At 45.2% G+C, this 23,873-nt stretch overlaps 1 protein-coding gene and 1 pseudogene across 1 annotated transcript in view; one reads left to right on the top strand and one right to left on the bottom strand.

The window, feature by feature from the left end:
- The first annotated feature begins 1,577 nt into the window (after positions 1-1,577).
- LOC126162128 (uncharacterized) overlaps positions 1,578-23,873 on the top strand; it is an 85,691-nt gene continuing 63,395 nt past the window's right edge. Inside the window, exon 1 of the mRNA XM_049918417.1 lies at positions 1,578-1,705. Within this exon, the coding sequence (XP_049774374.1) occupies positions 1,645-1,705 (61 nt within the window). The 5' untranslated portion in view covers positions 1,578-1,644. The remainder of the gene's footprint in view (positions 1,706-23,873) is intronic.
- Positions 22,489-22,606, bottom strand: LOC126164238 (5S ribosomal RNA; annotated as a pseudogene).

The raw sequence follows: 23,873 nt of genomic DNA, 5'->3' as shown, positions 1-23,873 counted from the left end.
ATTTATTCAGCTTATCAGCACTAACTCTTCCATCCATATCATATCCAGTATTAGGGATCTCTAAGTCCCTCTCCATCTTCCCTTATGCCTTCCCCATCACCCATACGCATCTGTCATACCCCAAATCTGTCTCCTCACATGCAACCTCCGCCAGTCGTACCTACGCTCATCTTCACGGTTCGCAGCACACGGAACACATTCCCTTATACCTACACCCTTCGACCTTATATAAAGTTTAAACTTCCTTTTCGTAACCATTCCCTGTGTCAACTAACCAAAAATATGTCAACAGTTTATTGTTTAGTCAACAGACGTGGAAAACGTCTCTTAGTGGTTTTAGAAATGTATTTACTGCCTCACTGTTTTATTTATACTATTTCGATTTTATATATTTTAAATCCATTGGCTCAAGACCGGGATACTTCTATTGCCGACAGAATTGTCCCCGTCCATATGGGGTCAGGAGCGTAAAAAAATAACATAAAAAATCCATCAGCCGCGCTGTAGAACACTTTAGGCACGTCACTCCTCATTTTATGGAACCCAAATATTACACAAAATATATTTCGCCGTCAATAAAGTCTTCCTTGTCTACATCATGCCATGTGCTTCCGAAAGTAAGTGCCCTTATTTTCAAACAGTCTCGAAACCTTCCATCAAGATTACCGTACTCTAGAAGCGAAGAACACAGACGGCATTTAGAATCGCTATCAAATATTTATCCCTTTCACCCCAACCAGGATCTCATTGCCCACACTCTCAAAGAACAGAATATCCGTTCCTCTTTTACGAAACATTCGTGCGTCCCTATTAGTTCAACCGCGCTGCGCAGCACATTAAAATATTCATCACACCAATAACTTTAAAATCTTTCCCTGACGAAGAGACGCTGTCGCTTAGTGCCAGATAGTTCCCAAGAGCACATCCTACTCTATTTTCCCGCAGACACTTTTTTTCCGTACATGCCCATACAGCCATCTCAAAACTGGAAATATGATTGTACAGTTTTTTTTTTTGACATTTCAGAGTATACATTGAACCATACCTTGGTGACGAAACTACATAGGCTTAACAAAGGACAGATACCGACATTAAACAAATTTTACATCCACAGTTTACTGAAACGAGTAAACAAGACAAAAATGTAACACAGGATAAACAGAGGTGATACGCTATAAAAATTCTACTGGTAACACACTGAAAAAATGACAAAACGCCGTTGGTACACGTTTGGGATGTTTCCAGTTCAATCCGTATTAATTACTATGTACCTAAAGTAACAGTAAAATGTTCTTTTGTTTGTCCAGTAAGAACTGTTTGCAAAACTGCGGATAGAGAATTGAGTGTTTGTGCAGGTCTCTAAGTACCATCCAGACAGAACATGGTATTAAGACTCGTTGCGGTTGGGAGTCCCACCTCCGTGTACATATACCTTGACAGATCTGCTTGTGTGCTACCTACATCACAGTGGACGGGCGGCGTTTGCCCCTTACATGTGATGTGATGCCCCTTGCACCGTGACGGTCACTGATGTTGCCGACTTGCGGTATGGTCGAGGTCAGTCTGCAGATAGCCTTGTTGGGAGGTATCAGACGGCGCCTCTGTGCAGATCTGCTGCGATGCGTCAGTCGCATCACGACCGCCATGGGCCGCAGCTCGCTGATACCCTGGGCGCCTCTAGTGGTCGCTCTGCTTTTCATCACAGGTACAGCCTACCACAAGAGTTTCTACGTTCAGTTGTGTCCAGTATATAGGGTGATTCCGTGATAATGTTGCAAACTTTCGTGGTTGACCGGGAGGGTAAGTGTGTCAATTTGTAGTAAGGGATACTGATCTGGAAACGACAGCATCAAAAGCTGTAAGCGAAAACCGTTCTGCTACCTCTGACGGTGGAATACATGTACCGGTACTGTTGTTGCTAATGTTGTTGCGCAGCCAACTTTCAGAAGTGGTGGTCTGGACCAAAATAAGAAAGAAATGTCCAGTAAACGTGATCTCCAAACGCATACCTTAAGATCCACGAGCCCAAGTTCATCTACGATACTGTCAAACACATCTCTTGTACTGAGAGTCCTTTTGTTTCTGTTTTGTTGCAGGAAGTAAGAGCCAAATAAGGAAGAAACGTCCAGTAAAAATGGGCTCTAAAATACATAACTTAAGAGCTATTTGCACTTATTTAGTATATGTGTTCCACAATACAGAAAATGAACAAGTGGTCATAGCTCTTAAGGTATGCTATTTACTGGACATTTTTTTTTCTTATCTTGGTCCATACTACCGCCTCTGAAAGCTGCCTGCCACACAGTCTTAGTAACGACAGTACCAGAACATGTATTCTCCCATCAGAGGTATCACAACGATTTTTGCTCGTATTTGTTTACTAGGTCGTTTTCGGATCAGGATCGTCCCTTACCTCAGATCGATAAATTTACCCTCCTCCATCATCCCTGAAAGTTTGTAACATCAAGTAATCACCCTGAATACGTACCTTTTGAATTGTTGCATTGATTTAGGGATGTACCAGCAACAGACAACTACTCGTATTTGGCATAAAACCTGACAAGATATGGAGAACGATAGACAGAACACAACAGTAAATGATAACAATAATAACTCCGATCGCTTTAATGATCTTTGCTTTGCGAGGCTTATTTCAGTATTTTGGTATATTTTTCATAGTACTATAATGCTCCGACTGGAAAATATCAGCAGTCCGTTCTTACATAAATGATGTAACACAAAGTACGTAGATTGTTGAAGAAACACGGTGAACAAGTGATATACTCATCAGGACATCCGTGAAGTCGTATGAAAGAACAGCCGTTCAAATTACCGAAGTAGTTTATTTTCAAGACTGTGGTTTCTCAGACAAAAAAAATAGTGACCCCGAATATATCGTGACGGTGTCCTTGCATTAAAGATTCATAGATGTGCAGCCACTTAAGATTGAAATGATTCTCGCGGTGTTGATCGGAAGCTCACAACTGACGGCAATAGGTCACGAGGTACCTTACATACAAACTGGGGCACGATTGTAGTCAGGTCATTTTATTATCCAGATATGAATCGGAGAGAACATCAATGGACTGATTTGGAATGTCGAATTTACGCTACTCCACTGTGACCCAGGAGCGGTTCGAGAAAATCCCCCCCCCCCCCCCCCCGTAACATATCATTTGGAGTCACTCTCCCCCTTCCTTCCCCAAACGTATCCCCGCCTCCCTCAGACATTACTTGTGTTTCATCGCTTCCTTGATAAAACCTTTCCACTGTAGCAGAAACAAATTTCTAAATATTATTACAATGCTAAATATTAGAAGAACAAATAATTCGTTTACATTTAAGGTACTTTCTGAGATCATTAAAAGATTTTAAAGAAATTTTTTTATTGTATATGTAGAGGATGGTTCACTTCAGTATTTGGAGTGGAGGTACTAGGAAAAAGATCGACTGAGCGGCCTAGGAAAAGGTGAAAAAATGGTTCTTATGGCTCTGAGCACTATGGGACTTAACTTATGAGGTCATCAGTCCCCTACGACTTAGAACTACTTAAACCTAACTAACCTAAGGACATCACACATATCCATGCCCGAGGTAGGATTCGAACCTGCGACCGTAACGGTCGCGCGGTTCCAAACTGTAGCGCCTAGAACCGCTCGGCCACTCCGGCCGGCGAAGAGCTGACCAGACCAGATTAATGACGTCAAGGGTAGAAGAGTAACTTGGGATGCAGTGGATGGAGAAAAGATATACCAGGATAGAAATCACTGAAGGCATGTCGTTTACAAAGTTCTTACCTGGCTCGCTGAAAGGAAATCATGATGATGATGATGGATCACAATTTACAGTGATAACTGACAATCTGAAAGTAACAGGAGCAAAAACGGGCCAGTATACTTGGATCCGCAAATAAGCCGTTTGCGAGGTGACAGCCGTTTACGGGATGACTGCGAAAGCGTCGTTACGAACCGACAGTGCCTTTAGTACGTAATGTTGTCCTAATATACTTGGACGAGTATTATCGTATACTTCCAGCAGCGTTAGTTTTCGCTACTAATTATAATACACCCTGCCACAATATTTGGCACTTGGGTGTCTGTGGAACACCTCCCAACTTGTCAAAGAAAATGGCTCTGAGCACTATGGGACTTAACATCTATGGTCATCAGTCCCCTAGAACTTAGAACTACTTAAACCTAACTAACCTAAGGACATCACACAACACCCAGTCATCACGAGGCAGAGAAAATCCCTGACCCCGTCGGGAATCGAACCCGGGAACCCGGGCGCGGGAAGCGAGAACGCTACCTCACGACCACGAGCTGCGGAACCCAACTTGTCGCCCAAGCGGCCGTTGTGGCGCTTTGCCCTTAAACCAGCCCTGCTGAGACCTGCACGAAACATATGCTATAAGAAGCCTTGATTCACTTTATCAAGAGTGTGCCTCACACTGGTAGAGGATAGATCGAGTACTATTAGAGCCACTACATACTAGATGTTTGTAAGTGGCCCAGCAGGTATACAGGGTGTCCTAAAAATGTTGCAACAGACTTCGAAGGTTTGTAGAGGGTGTCTTGAGGAACAAATTGAGGATAGGAATTCGTGTCCGGAATCATCCAGCGACGCTGTAGAGCGCCCGTCACTAGACCATGCGTTCCAGAAACTAATTAGTATCCACTCGGGAGGGGGGGGGGCAGATAATCATGTGAAACAGTGGTAAAGTTGTGCTTCTATTGAGACCGGAAACAATATTCGTAAATGTGAGCGGCATTGTACTTAATCTACAGGTACAAAAATTATTCGCAGATGGAGTTTTATCTATAACAGGCATTTTTCGTCCTCGTGTGGGGAGTTCACAATAATTGTTTCCATTCGGTTCCTGTTGCCGAGGGCAAGCGTATGTGTCGCATCGCGGATGAGTTTAATGTCCAGGACATGATGAGAAGCGAATATTCAGCCACTCGTGAAATGTTCGTGTTTAAAGTACGCTGTGTATTACATTGAAATTACCCACGCAAGTATCAAGTTCGTGCTTGCTCGCGTTTTCTGAAACACTCACGGCGCGGATGATCATTAATCTTCGCGACATGAAATACGTATTAGAAACTCATTAATATTTGTGTAATAGTTCATACGCTTATTCCAGATGGAGCACTTTTGTCTGGTATTTCTATAAGAAGTCTTTTAGCAATACTACGAACGTTTGGGAGGGATTTTATTTTCGTTGATAGTCCGATGGCTATAACGTCCCAACACTCATTACTTTATTTATACTGCATCCAACAACAACATCTGCGCTACCAGGGGGCGCATGGCATAATATGGACAGCGGTCATCTTATATGTTCCCACGATCTAACCTCATAGAAATGTCAGCAGCGTATGGGCATACAAAGCTACTGTAGATCACTTACTACGTGAACAACTAACAGCTAACACGTTGCCTGGTTCATATCTGTTTGTGTCGTTTTGGTAATCATAATGGCCAAATACATAAGGTTTCAAACTAATAGCGTCTTTTCAACTGCCTCCATGAACTAGTGGTGAGAGATACGTGGAATAGCTTACAGCTACCACTTTCTTCGCCGTCAACAGAGACGATCATAACCACCTGACATACGAGTGATAGAAACATTCAGAAAGAAAAAGAGAGAGATGGAGAAGCAGTTAGTATATTTCAGACTTCTCTGTTCGTTTGCATATAATCCTCATGCAACTTCTTCACGGCTGCGTTTGACCAGATGTTTTAGGCGCCGCTCCCATTGACACAGCCGACCTGGAAACCAATACAGTGGGTGTTGTGCATTACTAGCTCGCTGTAGATTAACTTCAAGGTTATCTGAGCAAAACATGCGCCATTCTGAGAAGCGGCACACATTCTTTTCCTCTCAGCTGTCTTGTTCTAACTATGGACCGTTTCGAGAAATTTTGCGTCACTTGCTATCTCTGCAGAGACTCTGAAATGCCGGGTCAGAGACGATATACACTGCTTGATAATTGCTAAGGAACAGGGATATTGTTGGACAGAAATAATCAAAAGCAATGTTGAACAACATCAAACACAGTACATGTATGATGTACATGTATGATGTACATGTATGATGGTGTATTTATAACTTGAAATGGTACAGATTTCACCATGAGGGGAAGCAGGATAGTAGATGTAAATAAAGATAACGTTTGACATAGATTAGACTACCGGCACAAAGGTCGACATCGTACTCTCAGTAAGGAATATGCACTCCTAGGGAAGTAATGCCTATTTTGCACGTGCTACTCATGCTGGCTACCAAATTGTTGAGGACTCCTTGACAGATTACTCTCCCACTCCTCTCTCAAGGCGGTTTTCAGTTCTTTCACGGCTCGGAGAGGAAGTGGTCGCAATACGTTAACTTTCTAGTGTGTGTAACACCCAGCGATCCTGTGTCGGTGGGAATTGTATCAATAAACAGAAAGTCTGGACCTCCAGACCACTAAACAGACGGAGATGATCCAGAATAACCTCCCTGCAATTCCGCTGTGCCGTAACAGTACCTCGAACAAAGAATGCAGCGGCATCGACCATTGCACATGATGTCTGCCCACACCGTAACGCCTATGTCATACCGATAACGTTCGTCAGAATTCTTTGATATTTAATGTGTTCCCCTCTCTCTCTCCATCGTTACTGTCGGCAAGAATCCCTTGCCACAGTGATGCCGGATTCGTCGGACATCACTCAGAACCACAGGTGCTTATCCCAACCAACATGCTCCCTACACCAACGAATTCTTTTCCAACGATGATGTGGTTGAAGTGGAATGAATTTAGTAGGCTTTCGAGCATGCAAACCAGCCGGATTTAATTGCTGCGAAATAGTTCCGACAGAGACACATATATCGGTTTTAGTTTCAACATCTGCAGCGATCTGCCTACTAGTGAAATGTCGATTCCCTTTCGCCACTAGGGCTATGTGTCGATCCTCTCGCGGTGTGGTGGTCCGTTGAAGCGTCCCCTTTGGAAAATTATGAATTACTGCGCCGGTAAACTTATACGTTTTATGATACAGAGACAGCTGAGTAAAACTGAACGTACTCAATCCTTTCTCTCTTTATTTATTCTGATCATCACTAACCTGACACACAATATTTTTAGCGCAACGCAATCTGACTTTCAATAATCCCTACAAAAGAATGGCCCTGACTAACAATAACCTATACCTTTCATGAATCACCTCACAAAAATCTTCGTTACACGAACTACTGCAATACAGCGAGCGCCAATACTGCCAGCTAAATAAAATATTCTAACTGCTGAACGCACTAACTACTGATAGGCATAGTTAGCAAATGAAAGATTTTGATAGAGAACAAACAATGAATTTATCTTAATAATGTCCAAAAGTCATTATATATATATATATATATGACCTCCATCTTTATAAATTTCCTTTTTCTGGCGGACACACGCCCAGATCGTCCGCTTATAGTAACCTCTCAAAACTCCGGCATCTCTCTCTCCACATCTACCACTGCTGGCAGTTCACCTCCAACTGCCCAACGCTACGCGCTGCTCACATCCAACTGCCCAACAACTACATAAGCGAATATTCCAACAATGAATCCAACCAGTCACAGACTGCACATAGCACAGTCAGTGATTTTCATACAGAGCGCTACATGGCGTTACCAACATGAAAACCTAAACAGCCTACTTATATCGTCTAAGACCACTTACATGCTTTCACATTGCATTTGCATCTTCAGCGGTGTTTTTTTTATCGCGAGATGACACTTTTGGACATACCCATCTCTGTGGCCACAGTAGTGATATTTTGGCCGGCTTCGAGTCGTCCAACTGCTCGTCGACGATCGTAAGCGTCCAAATGACGTCTTGCAGACTTGTTGCCGTACCACATGGAATGTCTCAGTAATCGGTTCCACAACGATCTTCGTCAAATACCGTACTGCATGAATTGTCGAATGCATGCACAGCGTTCGTGCACAGGCTTTGCTGCAGTTAACTCGTCCCGCCTTCTACATTTTCCTTAACTCTCGTTAGCCGAGTGCTCGGTAGCAAGTGTCGGTTGTTCCGTAGCAGGTAACAGTTATTCTAGCAAGTGTAGTTTTTCCTTAGCACTTGTCAAGCAGTGTATCATTTCCGGTATTCGTCAGAGGCGGCCCTACCAAAGGGTGCAAGGGCGGCTCCAGAGGGGTCTATCACTAAGCTAATTTTATGTTTAAGTTTTGCTTGTATGATAACAAATGGTAATTCCATAGCACTGGTTTTTGTGTATATCCTGAAACAAAATTAATATCCGGATATACACTCCTCGAAATGGAAAAAAGAACACATTGACACCGGTGTGTCAGACCCACCATACTTGCTCCGGACACTGCGAAAGGGCTGTACAAGCAATGATCACACGCACGGCACAGCGGACACACCAGGAACCGCGGTGTTGGCCGTCGAATGGCGCTAGCTGCGCAGCATTTGTGCACCGCCGCCGTCAGTGTCAGCCAGTTTGCCGTGGCATGCGGAGCTCCATCGCAGTCTTTAACACTGGTAGCATGCCGCGACAGCGTGGACGTGAACCGTATGTGCAGTTGACGGACTTTGAGCGAGGGCGTATAGTGGGCATGCGCGAGGCCGGGTGGACGTACCGCCGAATTGCTCAACACGTGGGGCGTGAGGTCTCCACAGTACATCGATGTTGTCGCCAGTGGTCGGCGGAAGGTGCACGTGCCCGTCGACCTGGGACCGGACCGCAGCGCCGCACGGATGCACGCCAAGACCATAGGATCCTACGCAGTGCCGTAGGGGACCGCACCGCCACTTCCCAGCAAATTAGGGACACTGTTGCTCCTGGGGTATCGGCGAGGACCATTCGCAACCGTCTCCATGAAGCTGGGCTACGGTCCCGCACACCGTTAGGCCGTCTTCCGCTCACGCCCCAACATCGTGCAGCCCGCCTCCAGTGGTGTCGCGACAGGCGTGGATGGAGGCGTGAATGGAGGGACGAATGGAGACGTGTCGTCTTCAGCGATGAGAGTCGCTTCTGCCTTGGTGCCAATGATGGTCGTATGCGTGTTTGGCGCCGTGCAGGTGAGCGCCACAATCAGGACTGCATACGACCGAGGCACACAGGGCCAACACCCGGCATCATGGTGTGGGGAGCGATCTCCTACACTGCCACTCTTCCTTCGCGCCCCCAGCTGATGAAGATATAGTAGAACATCGCTAATCCTTCCCCTCCAGTGGCAGATACATATGGAGGGCGCCCGCCCCCCCCCCCCCCTCCCCCAACCCTCTTGCTGGGCCGCCCGCATTGCCACCCGCGCCGCCCTCGTCAGCCAACCCGCACGATATTCGTTTGTTTCTTTCTCCAGTCGACTCGACTGAATCGAGTTATGGAGTAGTTGTACTTTCCTATGTAGCATGCGCGTCCGCGTCATCGTATTTTATACGTTTCTGTCTGGCACATATATAGCTAACACATAACTACGAGAAAAGTCGCGGCCGTGGATGAATATTTCCATTTCTTCCAAGATGTCCATTTTTCAGCTCTTTTCTAAGTTATGTAGTACTTTGAGATCGTTGTCTATTGTAACACTGTGTCCTGTTTCATTTATGTGTTTCGCTATAGCTAAATTATTCTGTTTGCCAAGCCTGAAACAGTCAATGTGTTCTTTAAAGCGGGTTTTAAAATTTCTTGCCGTTTGGCCAATGTAATATTAGTTGCAATGACTGCATGTAATTTTATTAATGCCTGCTTTGTTAAGTTTCTCTGTGGGATGTGAGATGTCATGTATCAGTTTCTTTTTTACGTTGTTGTTGGTGGCAAAGGTGATGGACATCTTGGAAGAAATGGAAATATTCATCCAAGGCCACACGAGGAATAACAAGATCCTGAATGGAATTACAACTTCAAAAATTCACATTTCTTTTCCAGTTTCACTACAGTACTCCTAGAATAAAGGTACATAACATGACAGTCGTTTGACTCTAGCCCCAGCAATAGCTTAGAAATACGTAACATAGATTAGTTTATATCACGATGTGTTCAATAATATTGTAACAGGTGCTCAATTTGTAATGTATATCGTCAACCTGCATCTGTAATACGATAACAAGACGTGCAGAAGACAGGTAAACATCTGCACCAATAAATCGACAAATCGATAGCGAAATCGCAGCCAGCTGTATTTCCACTTCTTAATATTAATCATTGAATTCCTTGTGTTTATTGATGAAGTTCAACGAACGGTATTTTTCTGGCTAGTGGCCACTAACGCCCCAGTTACCTCCCCTGAGTTATTACTATTGAGGCCTTCAGCCTACAAATAATTTGAATTTCTGGTCAGTAAGGCCTTCAGCCATGAATACAATTTGTCTAAAGAATTTATAATTAGATACTGTCTCTTAGTAGTGAAATTTGGTGATTGTGTTCTCAAACAAAAAAATATTTTAGTATCTCTTGGAGAAGTTAACTGTTCTTAAGAATTTATTATCCACGCCTTATGCCACTAAATTGTTTTTGAGTTATTATTATTGGGGCCTCCAGCCGACAAATAATTTGAATTTCTACTCAACAAGGCCTTCACGACCGCCATCTTGTCCACTGCACTACAGAACTGTTTTGTGATTGTGTTTCCAAGTTACTGCTATGTTAGTGACAATTTGTGAACAGTGACCAGGAGAGGCACGGAAATGGAGGCACACCAGAGCATCACTACGAGACTGCCACGCCAGAAGAAAAAAGTGAGTGACCGTTACAAAACATTTTCGTGCAAACTTCAGTCCAGCTTCCAGTGATAGAACCTCTTACTAGTTTGCTCCTCTTCCACACGATGACCACAGCATTTACGAAAAGACTATGTAACATCAGTATAGCCTTATTTTAAAGCTGGTTTTGTAATGCCATTTAGCCTGAAGATGAGGTTTACCACGAAACATGCCGCTAAAGAAATAAGTAATACAATAGTTGACAAAGTTTGTGACTAGTAGCGGTAATTTAGAGAAAACCTTCATATATTTCTTCAGACAGTCACAGTCGAAAAATAGTCAACATGACTTCAAATCAAGTTATTTAATACTAAAACTTATTGGACTACCGCACCTACGACTGGTCAGCTGCCTACTGATCCATATAGTGGATGTTGTGTTATCGACAAGTCCTGACAAACACTGGGAACTATTTATAAATACACTCCTGGAAATTGAAATAAGAACACCGTGAATTCATTGTCCCAGGAAGGGGAAACTTTATTGACACATTCCTGGGGTCAGATACATCACATGATCACACTGACAGAACCACAGGCACATAGACACAGGCAACAGAGCATGCACAATGTCGGCACTAGTACAGTGTATATCCACCTTTCGCAGCAATGCAGGCTGCTATTCTCCCATGGAGACGATCGTAGAGATGCTGGATGTAGTCCTGTGGAACGGCTTGCCATGCCATTTCCACCTGGCGCCTCAGTTGGACCAGCGTTCGTGCTGGACGTGCAGACCGCGTGAGACGACGCTTCATCCAGTCCCAAACATGCTCAATGGGGGACAGATCCGGAGATCTTGCTGGCCAGGGTAGTTGACTTACACCTTCTAGAGCACGTTGGGTGGCACGGGATACATGCGGACGTGCATTGTCCTGTTGGAACAGCAAGTTCCCTTGCCGGTCTAGGAATGGTAGAACGATGGGTTCGATGACGGTTTGGATGTACCGTGCACTATTCAGTGTCCCCTCGACGATCACCAGTGGTGTACGGCCAGTGTAGGAGATCGCTCCCCACACCATGATGCCGGGTGTTGGCCCTGTGTGCCTCGGTCGTATGCAGTCCTGATTGTGGCGCTCACCTGCACGGCGCCAAACACGCATACGACCATCATTGGCACCAAGGCAGAAGCGACTCTCATCGCTGAAGACGACACGTCTCCATTCGTCCCTCCATTCACGCCTGTCGCGACACCACTGGAGGCGGGCTGCACGATGTTGGGGCGTGAGCGGAAGACGGCCTAACGGTGTGCGGGACCGTAGCCCAGCTTCATGGAGACGGTTGCGAATGGTCCTCGCCGATACCCCAGGAGCAACAGTGTCCCTAATTTGCTGGGAAGTGGCGGTGCGGTCCCCTACGGCACTGCGTAGGATCCTACGGTCTTGGCGTGCATCCGTGCGTCGCTGCGGTCCGGTCCCAGGTCGACGGGCACGTGCACCTTCCGCCGACCACTGGCGACAACATCGATGTACTGTAGAGACCTCACGCCCCACGTGTTGAGCAATTCGGCGGTACGTCCACCCGGCCTCCCGCATGCCCACTATACGCCCTCGCTCAAAATCCGTCAACTGCACATACGGTTCACGTCCACGCTGTCGCGGCATGCTACCAGTGTTATAGACTGCGATGGAGCTCCGTATGCCACGGCAAACTGGCTGACACTGACGGCGGCGGTGCACAAATGCTGCGCAGCTAGCGCCATTCGACGGCCAACACCGCGGTTCCTGGTGTGTCCGCTGTGCCGTGCGTGTGATCATTGCTTGTACAGCCCTCTCGCAGTGTCCGGAGCAAGTATGGTGGGTCTGACATACCGGTGTCAATGTGTTCTTTTTTCCATTTCCAGGAGTGTATAAATTTTTTATGTCTGTTCATATAAACTGTATTGGACGAAAAGTAACTGCTTTTGTTTGATAAAAGCACAGAAGTTACGACACCAACTATTTTTTATTACTTATAAAACGTGACTTATATTTCTAAGGTTATACGAGGGTTGTCCAGAAAGTAAGCTCCGATCGGTCGCGAAATGGAAACCACTGGGAAAATCCGGTAAAGCTTTGGACAGATGTGTTGGGCAGTGTCTCTAGTGTGCCCCGTCGACCGTGTCGCGTCGCTCTTTTCAGTTGTGAGTGAAAAGTGAGCACTTAAAGATGCGTAGGGAATAGCGTCTGCCGCCAAGTATGAGGGCCTGGTTAGAGATTTCGCCTGTGTCATGCAGCCCACATAACACAACTGTCGAGCACTTCCTTCTTCGTACCTAATTGTCGGCCGCACTCTGCTGGGGCAATGAAGACGCTCCTGTAGCGTTTCCTATGAGAAGTATTTGATCACCCGCAATACAGTCCGTAATTGGCTCCCCCTTGAGTCTCATCTCTGTTCACAAGAACCGCTGGCTATGAAGACAAAATTTTTCCACAGACAGACAGACCAGTGCAAATAACTGGCCGAAAGTACAGGCGACTGCTTTCTATGACGAGGATATTGGAAAGTTGATACAACACTACGACAAAACTCGAAGTTGGAGCGGCGACTATGTAGAGAAGTAGATGGAAGGTGTACCTAACTGTTGCAAATAAAACGTTTCTGGTTTTTACTTTGGTTTCCATTTCGCGACCCATCAGAACTTACTTTCTGGACAACAATCGTAAAAATACACAATGGACTAGCACTGAACGATGTACGGTTCTAATTATGTGCAAAACAAACAAACAAAGAAAACGGAGTGAAGTCGTTGGTTCGCAGTTCCTCTCTTACACATTACTTTGTGTTTCTTTCCCTATGAATGCTAGCATCACCACCGGTAATCCCACCATTTATTACGTAATTTATGTACTGTACCAAAACTACTGAAGCGCCACTGCCTAAGCACAGTGTATCGAAGAGAGGATGTGGATGGACAAATTCCTTGCTCCCCGCTCCAGCTGTCCCGCAGTGGCTCGCGGCGCGAGGAAATGTGCCACAACCACAAAGTCAAGCGACCAAGCGCAGGCGCGAGTCGCGTCACCATCGCGTCGCGTCCCAGTTTGCACGATCCCACGCGACCAGGGCACACTGCCCTGCGTCGCGCCACACGCGCTATACGAGTCTCAATTAAGGTAGGTCGCAATGCGCTCTCTTTAAGAGGGACAACCCGGTATGTATTAGCCTTTTCCCCTCTGCTTCACTCGCGCACCCGTGCGGCACATACAGCAAACGTGACTTTTGCACGCTGACGACCGTAGGCGGAACGTCTCGCAATGTTCTTTGTTATTCATTGATCGCGACCGATTGCCACGATCGTCCATGGGGAATAAGGGGCTAGATGCTGTGTACACAGGGCCTTGTCTTCTACGAATGCGGTGATCTGTTGCCTTGGTGGATGACTGTTTCGGACACAGGTTTCCATCTGCAGTTCGTTTTTCTGCTGTACACCGAACAACATTGGAGATTTTGGAGGGTTGCAAGAAAAAGATACCCTGCAGATGGAAACTCATGTCAGAAACCGTCATACACTGAGACAACAGAGTATCGCATTCATAGCAGACAATGCCTTTCTGCGCAGCAGCTAACTCCGTCTTCTCCACTGGCGGTTGTTGCAGTCAGACGAGATCAATGAATTACAAACATTTCGAGACGTTCTGTGTAAGGTCCGTCAGCATACAAAATTACGTTTGCTGTCGAAGGGGTGGTCTAGTGGCAGGTGCCGGCGCCTACAACTTCGATGCTCTGTAGCGTCGTTGGATAACGTTTCCGTAAACGGGTTCCTGTACTCGAGTTGTTTTTCAACACATCCCTTACAACCCCTTAAAATCTGTCGCAACATTTCTCGGACACACTGTATATTGCACATATCTCCTCCATTCCCCTCTCTTTGTCAATGTTCACCTCTCTCTGACTTTCCTTGTTCTTCCCATCTCTCTTTGTCCATCTCTCTTTGTCCATCTCCTTTTCCCTGTCTATTTACTTACCTTACTCTCCCCCCTCTCTCTGTCCTTTTCCTCTTCCCTCTCACTCCTAACATCTCTTCCTCTCTCCTCTCTCTTTCCATCTCTTTCTCCCCTCTCTTCCTTTTTTACCTGCACCCTACTCCTCTCCATCTTCCACCTGCCTCCTACACTTCCCCTGCCTACCCTCCTTCTCTGACCCTCTCCACTTCTCTTGATATATCTCCTCCTCTCCCTCTTCTATCCATCACACCTTCCCCTCGTCCTCTACCTGTCTGATCCTCCCCCTCTCTATGTCCGATTCCTCCATCCAACTCTCCCTGTCCATCTCCTCCTCCAACCTTCTCCATCTCCTCCTCGAACAGTTTCTCCTTTTCCATCTGCTCATTACCGATCTTCCACTTGCCTGCTACACCTCCCTCTCCCTCCCTCTCTGTCCGTCTCCTACCCTTCTATCTTTAACCATCTCCTCCTTCCCCATCTCCCTCTTTCTGTCCATCCACTCCTATCCTTTCTTTTGGGACATTACCTCCTCTTCCTTTCTATGTCCACCTCACCCAATCTTCTCTCACTATACATCTCATTCTCCTCTCTCTCCCTTCCCAATCATGTCCATCCACACATATTATGCCAGGGATGTATTTTGATTCTACCCACAAAAATCACATGTCTTGCTGAGAAGCATAGATGTCAGGCTTTACAAAACTCCCACAACTACTCCTATCTACTCCTGTGGGAGATAGTTGGTTCTTACCCCCATAGCACTTCTATCCAGGCAATAAATAGATGTTTACCAATTTTGGTTGAAATCGTTCCAATGGCTTAGGAGGAGATGATGAAAATACACATATACACACATACACACACACTCTCACACACACAACACCATCATCATCACCTTCCACTTTTAGGATTCTGTGGTTCAATCAGGAAAAGCAGAACTCCTATAGGATTGCTTTGTTGTCCATCTGTCTGTCCGTCCGACTGTTCGAAACCCTTTTTCTCAGGAACTGGTAGACATATCAAGTTCAAATGTATGTCACATATTAAGGTGTATGGTCTCTTTACGTGGAGAAAGGTGCAGCTTCTAAGTCAGTGCAATCAGCGGACAAGGCTATGTATGTCACATACTTTGATTCTCGCAAATTCACTCATCAAAACCTACAGCGTACTCACCGTTGGTCTAGCATCATCAAATTTGGCAAGAAGCAAGTTTTCCCTTTACAATCAAAGGAAAAGAATCCGAAAATTGTTAATCTGTAATTATATCACACTATTAAGATTTTATCACTTGTTAGCAGCCTGTCTGTCCTGTCTGTGAAGAGCCATTTTTTCTCAGGAACAAGTAGACGTATGAAGGGCCATGTTCTAAGGTCTATGGTCTCTTGGCGGCATAATAAACGCTAGCTTCTAAGTCAATGCAATCGAAAGATACGGCTATATATCTCACATATTTTGATACTCACAAATTCACTCATTAAAACCTATAGGGTACTTGCCTTTGACGTATTAACACGAAACTTAGCAAGAAATAAGGTTTCACGGTATAAGCGAGGAACAAAAATCAGAAAATTGTTAATTTGTGTTTGTATCACATGAAAATTTTTTTCTTTTGTCACTTGTTGTCCGACTTCGAACAGGAAATTAAAACGTTCTCGGAAGTCTTGGAATCCCTGGGACCAATACCTCGCCAGTACCAATGTCGATAAAAGGCAAAAATCGTCAATTTTCGATTTCCGGAATGGAGGAACTGTCTATATACATAGTCAGGTTTTTACAGAAACCCCAGTGAGCGAGTCCCAAACACGCCTAGACATTTTTTTAAACATGTATATGCTATTGATAGCGTATAGATTCGGAATTGTGTGGAGTGGTGCGACCTATTGGTATACTGGAAGCCAAAAGAAAGTTTACCACTTTTTGACACTCAGTAGCCCAACACACAAAGCACCATTGACTGAACAATCACACGGTGCTCTATCAAGGCAACTGACAGCCATAATTAAAAAAGATATTTCATAGACATAATACCACAAAACTGCCCAAAATCAATTAAAAGGCATTATGTAACCAGTTCTACACATAATGTTAATAGCGTCCAATGTCGAACTATATAGCCAACATTTGGCTCCTTTAAGCATCACACGTTAATTTGAGCTAAAGACATTAAAATTTTTCGTCAGATACAATACGAAACCTTCCACTATCAATTATAAATCATTAATATGAAAAACTTATAATGTTCGTTACCATCTTAGCAGCTCAGCGTTTCCAACATTTTAAAAGCACAGAAATTTTAAACTTCCAGATCATAATTTGAGAAAAATTAATTCCATAATATAACATTCATTAAAAACATACATCAGTTGGCAAGAATTATCAGTAACTTTGTTGTGTCGGCGGATTAGCCAACACAACCTACACTAATTTATTGAGGAGGCCGAAATGCACGCGTCAACTCACGCAGGTGGGCGGTAGGTCTGTAACAGGATACGTAATGAATGCTATAAAGAAAAGTACGTAGCTGCTGGAATACTTAACTTTAATCCATCATTTGTATACAGCATTCTTGATGATACAAGTGACTCTCTCTAGAAATGGTTAATGGCGCCTTGCTAGGTCGTAGCCATGGACTTAGCTGAAGGCTATTCTAACTATCTCTTGGCAAATGAGAGAAAGGCTTCGTCAGTGTAGTCGCTAGCAAAGTCGTCGTACAACTGGGGCGAGTGCTAGTACGTCTCTCTAGACCTGCCGTGTGGTGGCGCTCGGCCTGCATTTACTGACAGTGGCGACACGCGGGTCCGACTTGTACTAATGGACCGCGGCCGATTTAAAGCTACCACCTAGCAAGTGTGGTGTCTGGCAGTGACACCACAAACTTAACATTATAAAACCTCGCTGTGGCAAGCCTTCTACGCAGTGAACAAATTTACAACAACTTACACAGCTTTTTACATTCTGTTTTTCCGTATCTCACAACTTCTATCAAATCCTACCTGGGACAAAGAAATATTTACTCAATATTTACTCCCCCACCAGTTGACGTGTAAGCTTTCCAAATTACTAATGGCACCTCCGTCTGCCTCACCATCAACACTGTACCATTAGCAATACATCACAAGGTACGAGTCAGCTCGTTCATACCTCAAAGGGTCATTAGATTGAAAGATGTGTAAATGAATGCACTAGTTCCTCCAAACAGCTTTTTCCAAAAATCTTTCGATCAACCACGATCTCAGTACCCCGTCAGGCTTCTAACAAAAACGCATTCATAACACAGTCCTACCGTGATCTTAAACATGACAACTTCGTTTGGTGGGACTTAAACCCGGAACTCACGATTGGAATGGTGGCTGTGAGCAAAAGTTCGAAGATGGACATACAGTACGATTGTACACTGTAGACAACAACCACTTCCCATCTTCTTCATTCACGATGCAGACACTCAGTCCATATGCTTTCTTTGGCACAACAAGGACCCGCTATCGAGACACGCACGCAGTCAAACGCTCTTGTGTCTGCCTCGCCTGCAGATCAACTTCACGTCTCTTCTCCCGTTGCGCACGCAGCGGGACTCGTCGCTGACCAGAGATCACTCTCCAACCAAAACCGTCTGTCGTGTCTCCCCGTTCGAATACAGCGATAATATCCCTCACACCATAGGGAATATCTTTGGGGACACCACTCAAGAGCCCCGGATATGACAAAATATAGTTGACCATGTGTGTGTGTGTGTGTGTGTGTGTGTGTGTGTGTGTGTGTGTGTGTGTGTGTGTGTGTGTGTGTGTGCATCGTATCTCTTTCGACATACTTTCATGTCGCGGATTGTTTTTGAGTGTCTGGCTGCATTGGTCACTATCTTCAATTTGGTTCTCTATCGGACGAAGGACACCACTGAAATGCGTCTAAGACGGTATGTGTGTCATGTTAGTAATACAGGGTGTTTCAAAATGAATATACAGGTTTTAAGATTTTGTAGCATTTATTAAATTCAACATACATTTATAGGTAGTACATCAGATGAAAGAGCAACTCAAACAGTTTTGTCTGTATGCCTGTGCACAAAGTGAAGAGTACGGAACGACAAAGAGTGACTGAAGAACTTGTTGACCGGGTGAGACTCTTTCACGATTAGCCCCAATAAACCAGTTCGGAAGGCAAATCGTGAATTAGTAGTTCCAGTGACGTCTGTGTGGAGACTTTTAAGGAAACATTTACAATTACGTCCTTATCGTTTATAGTTGTTAAGAGCTCTAAAGCCTACAGATTACGATTTACGTGCCAACTTTTCAAACGAAATGTTGCTACATGACGATGAAGATTTTCTGTATCGTGTCGTCTTCAGTAATGAATCGACATTTCACCTAAGTGGTAATACACATAATTTGCGCATCTGCGGGTCAGCAAATCCCCACGAGATTGTATAGTTGCAACGAGACTCCCCTAAATTGATTTTTTTTTACCGTATCCAGGCAGAAAGTTTATGGGCCTTTCTTTTTCGGTGAAGCAACTGTAACTGGTGTTTCTTATCTCTATACGAACTACGGCTCTTTCCTCAGCTGAAAGAAAATTCAACAAAACTTTACTCGGCAGCAAGATGATGCGCCGCCTCATTGCCATGACTCAGTACCCGATTGGTTAAACGGCGCTGTAACCGACTGCTTGATTGGCAGTGGAAGGATGACAGGGCTTGTTTTGCATGACCTCCTTTTTCACACAAGGTCTTAAGCCATGTGATTTTTCTCTTAGGGAGTTAATGAAGGATCATGCGTATGTGTCTCCCCTATCAGCTGATCCACGCGACCTTAGAGACAGCATTGTTATAACGATTTCTCCAGAGACCCTCATCAAGGCTTGGGAAGAACTCGCCTATCGACTCGATGAGCGACAAATGGTGCTCCCATTGAACACTTGCGATAAAAATGGTCTGAGATGCTCTTTTATTTGATGTATTGTTTATAATTTTAAATTGATGTACTAAATGCTACAAAGCCTTAAAACCCGTACATTCATTTTGAAACACCCTGTACTTCATCGACTCGCTATAGAAGCCTATTCAGTGTTGAGAAACGATCTCTTCGCTCTAGGCCCTCAGACCTTACATAAATGTATATGACTGCGAGTAAGTTGTGTCTCGAGTTTTGTTTTCGACTACGTTAGCTGAACATAGAATTTTCTATGAACAACAATATGTACTGGTTTACGTACTGTAAACTCCCAGGTGTTGGTTTACATGCGGCATGTGTGAGTGGTTGCCCCATGTTGTGTCCACAATGGAAATATCACACCTATAAATGAATTAAAAACAGTCCTGCCATTTACAATAATTACCAGAGGAATACAGCAGATGAGGTATCTAATCATGATGAAATCTGCTCTAGCTCAACTAGGAGATCGATAATGTTAAAAAGAGCCCACCTGGCTAGCCGTGCTGTCTAACGCGCTGCTTCCCGAGCGGGAAGGCGTGCCGGTCCCCGGCACGAATCCGCCCGGCGGATTAGTGTCGAGGTCCGGTGTGCCGGCCAGCCTGTGGATGGTTTTTCTGCCTCGTCGAATGCGGGCTGGGTCCCCTTATTCCGCCTCAGCTACACTGTGTCGACGATTGCTGCGCAGACACCGTCTCCATGTACACGTACACCATAACTACTCTACCACGTAAACATTTGTGGTTACACTCTTCTGGTTTTAGACGTTCCCGGGCGGGTCCACCGGGGGCCGAACCGCACAATAACCATGGGTTCGTTGTGGGGCGGCGGTGGGGTGGGTTGACTGCTGTCGCCTGTTGTGGGGTTGTGAACCACTGACGGCTACAGTGGGACGAAACCTTTCCGTCGTTCTAGGTCCGCAGCTTTATACATATATACATACATGTTAAACAAAGGTCCTACTAGAATGAATACCAATAGATACCACAAAATTATTTATTTTGGAACAATAGAAAAATGCAAAAATGTATGAAGTCAATACAGAATGTTAAAACATACCCTTAATCTAGTTCTGAGATTGGGAGAACATCTGTGAATTTCTTAGAAATCGCGCCCCCGTTTATTAGGCGTGCACCCTAAGTTGGCTGATACAGATTAGCCCCGCGAAACAGAAGATCTCCACCCTGAACGGCACTGGCAGTAAATAGCTCAGAGAACAAACAGATGGAGCTCAACAGATTCAATGTGATTGTTTCCCTATTTGCCGTGCCATGGTGCGTATATCACCTATTACAGCGCTGGAAGAAGTTGTACTGCATCATCGATGTGGTCGGTGCCATTGGTCGCTGTATAGATGGTGTGTAATGCGTACCTATAAATTCTGCCTATACTGTGGACGTAATGTGCCACCTGTGAACTCCTAAAGCTGAAACCACTTCGGTACAGCACAGAACACGAGTTAAGAGTTCTGTTTGCTCATAAGCAAGGAACACAGTTTGAACTCAAGTATTATTTCATGAAGAAGCACTTCTGTATGCCTCAGACTCCACAGAGAAGCAAAGAATCGCCACTCTACTTACACAGAAGCGACTTAACTCGCTCTTAGAGGCGAAACAGACACTTCGCAAATTCTACAAGCGAGACTCTTTACTGACGCTTAAGTCACTGAAGTCTCTAAGTTGCTCCCGCTGTGATGTGTCCTGTTTTGACACCTCCAGGGGAGTCCGCCACACGCCATTTGGTTTCCACCGAGGCTCGCTGCTACTGCGTATGCGCTCGCTACAACGAACCCATGCACTTGTTACAAAAGTAGTGCTTCCCATTACATGGGTAATGTAGCTTTCAGCCCATCGCCTGCACTTCAAACTCCATATAGAAGACTGTTGTAGATTATTCTACAACTCTACCTACGACATAATGAAATTCACGTCTCTGCTTTTTGGCGGGAAATGTGGCTCACTGTCTCCCGTGAGAAGATATGCGAAAGATCAACTCGCGTCCGCTGTTCGTGATCTCCGTACACTCCCGCATACTACAAGTATACCCCCTTCTCTTGTAAGATACACGTTGCCTTCACTCTGTTACCTTGAGAACAGGTAAGTAATACTTCCCAGTCGAACACGACACAGCTTCTTTACTAATCTCCCTTCTGCCAATCGCTGCTTTCACACGAACGCGTAACAGTCACTGCTCCTTGCTATCAGCGTCCAACTCAGATTCATCCCCAGACACGCTACCTTAAAAAAAAAAACGTTAGTACTCGGTGCTGCTACCGAATATCAAACAATAAAACGATCAATTATCCTTTGCCCCATCGTAAATCGCGATGTCGTATCGAATAACATATGCAAAGAAACTGGTATAATATTTCATGTATGGAGGCAAAATATTGTCACATTACAGCACAAAATGTTGGTTGAGAGGTAGTTGAGTAATGGGACGCAAGATGTAACGGAACAGTGGCTCAATGACTATCAAGAGCTGTTCTTGCAGCGACGACAGCCTCATAACAGTGCCCTTATACCTTGGTGCATCTATCTGTTTTTATCAGCAGCATACAGATTTCGCGAGACATTTGAGATCATTCCATCTCTAAGAAGTTACGTTAACTATCATACGTGACAACCCTGCGCCCAGTAATTGGCCATTGCCCGAGATCTGGAAATATCTAAATTAACTCCTCCCGAACAGGCCATGAAGGCCCAAGGGTAAAGACCGGCCGCCGTGTCATCCTCACACCACAGGCGGCACTGGATGCGGATATGGAGGAGCATTTGGTCAGCACACCGCTCTCCCGGTCGTATGTCAGTTTCCGAGACCGGAGCCGCTACTTCTCATCAAGTAGCTCCTCAGTATGGCTCACAAGGGCTGAGTGCACCCCTCTGGCCAACAGCGCTCAGCAGACCGGCTGGTCACCCATCCAAGTGCTAGCTTTGCCCAACAGCGCTTAACTACGGTGATCTGACGGGAACCGGTGTTACCACTGCGGCAAGGCCGTTGGCGATCTGGAAATAAGTCAAACTAATATTCTATATGAACAACACAAGCAGCCCCATCTACAGGAGGTGCAGGTATTACAGCCAGATACCCTACATCGAACTGAACTTGTGAAACACCTGCTGCAACAATGTACAGAAAATGAAAAATTTTCTACTCATATATTTTGAAGAAATGCGGCTTTGATAAGCTTAGGGGAAAGAATAGCCGTGTCTTCTTCTTCCTTGCGTTTTCCCGTTTCTCTGTGGGATCGGAATTGTTGTACACATTGAAACAATGTTGGTGTTAGTGACAGTTGGCGCCTGGATGCCCCTGCTGGAGCCACCACTCTTCCCACCCCCTCCCTCACCCACCCCCACCTCTTCCCCGATATGGAATCTTTGTACCCCAGCTGTCTGCTTCTAGGCTGAATTCAATGTTCAAGTGTGAGAACGTTTTATAAATATTTATGCATGGTTTATCTGAGGTTCCAGCTCGATATTGACATAGCTGGATGTAGGAAACTGCATAAAACCACATCTATGCGGCCAGACTCGCCAGTCCGTGTCGTTAATCCGCGATCCGATTCGAGCGAGGACAGTCTCACCTCCTGGAATCCCGGAAGCGGTTTGTTAACGCTGTCGTGTCGTCGGCAGTGGGAAGTGCGTCCGCTGTAAGAATTTCTTTATTTACAGTCGCTGAACTTATGCTACAAGGAGTTTACAATAAACCAGATCGTATGCAATAGCATTACATAAGCCCAAAAATGTCTTTTTCTACCATCAACACCCAACCCTCCCTCGCCCCCCCCCCCCCCCACCACCATCCTTGTTTAAGTCCAGGGGATGACCAACTGAACCAGAAACGTTATCTTTTGTGCTTCTTAAGTGCACAGCATTACCTTCCTCATTTTATTGTCCTTGCCATCAATACGCTTTTCTTTTCGCTTCCGTCCACACGCATCTCTTGCATCAAAGTCAGATTACCAGTTCGGAAGTCGGCACATTCACAAGACGTGCCCCTAACTACGTGGAAGGGCATATGCTGCATGAGATATTCCTTCCTCAATCTTTTCCGGAAGTCGTCTGCTTCCTTTTGACGTAGTATCAACACGTTGATAAGTTTGTGTATGATGGCATGTTTAGGCCCAATGGACACGTTCAGTAGTCCATCACCATCCAGGAAGTGTGCCGGTGTCACAGGTTCTTCGTCATCTCCAGGAGGGACAGGCCTCGAGTTTACCACAGCTCCGATGCTGACCATGCTGGTGGAGAGTTGTTATGCAACTAATTT

This window comes from Schistocerca cancellata, chromosome 2 (genome assembly GCF_023864275.1).
Source record: "Schistocerca cancellata isolate TAMUIC-IGC-003103 chromosome 2, iqSchCanc2.1, whole genome shotgun sequence".
Lineage (NCBI taxonomy): Eukaryota > Metazoa > Arthropoda > Insecta > Orthoptera > Acrididae > Schistocerca > Schistocerca cancellata.
Note: the sequence above shows the minus strand (reverse complement) of the source record. Positions and strands in the feature narration are given on the sequence as shown.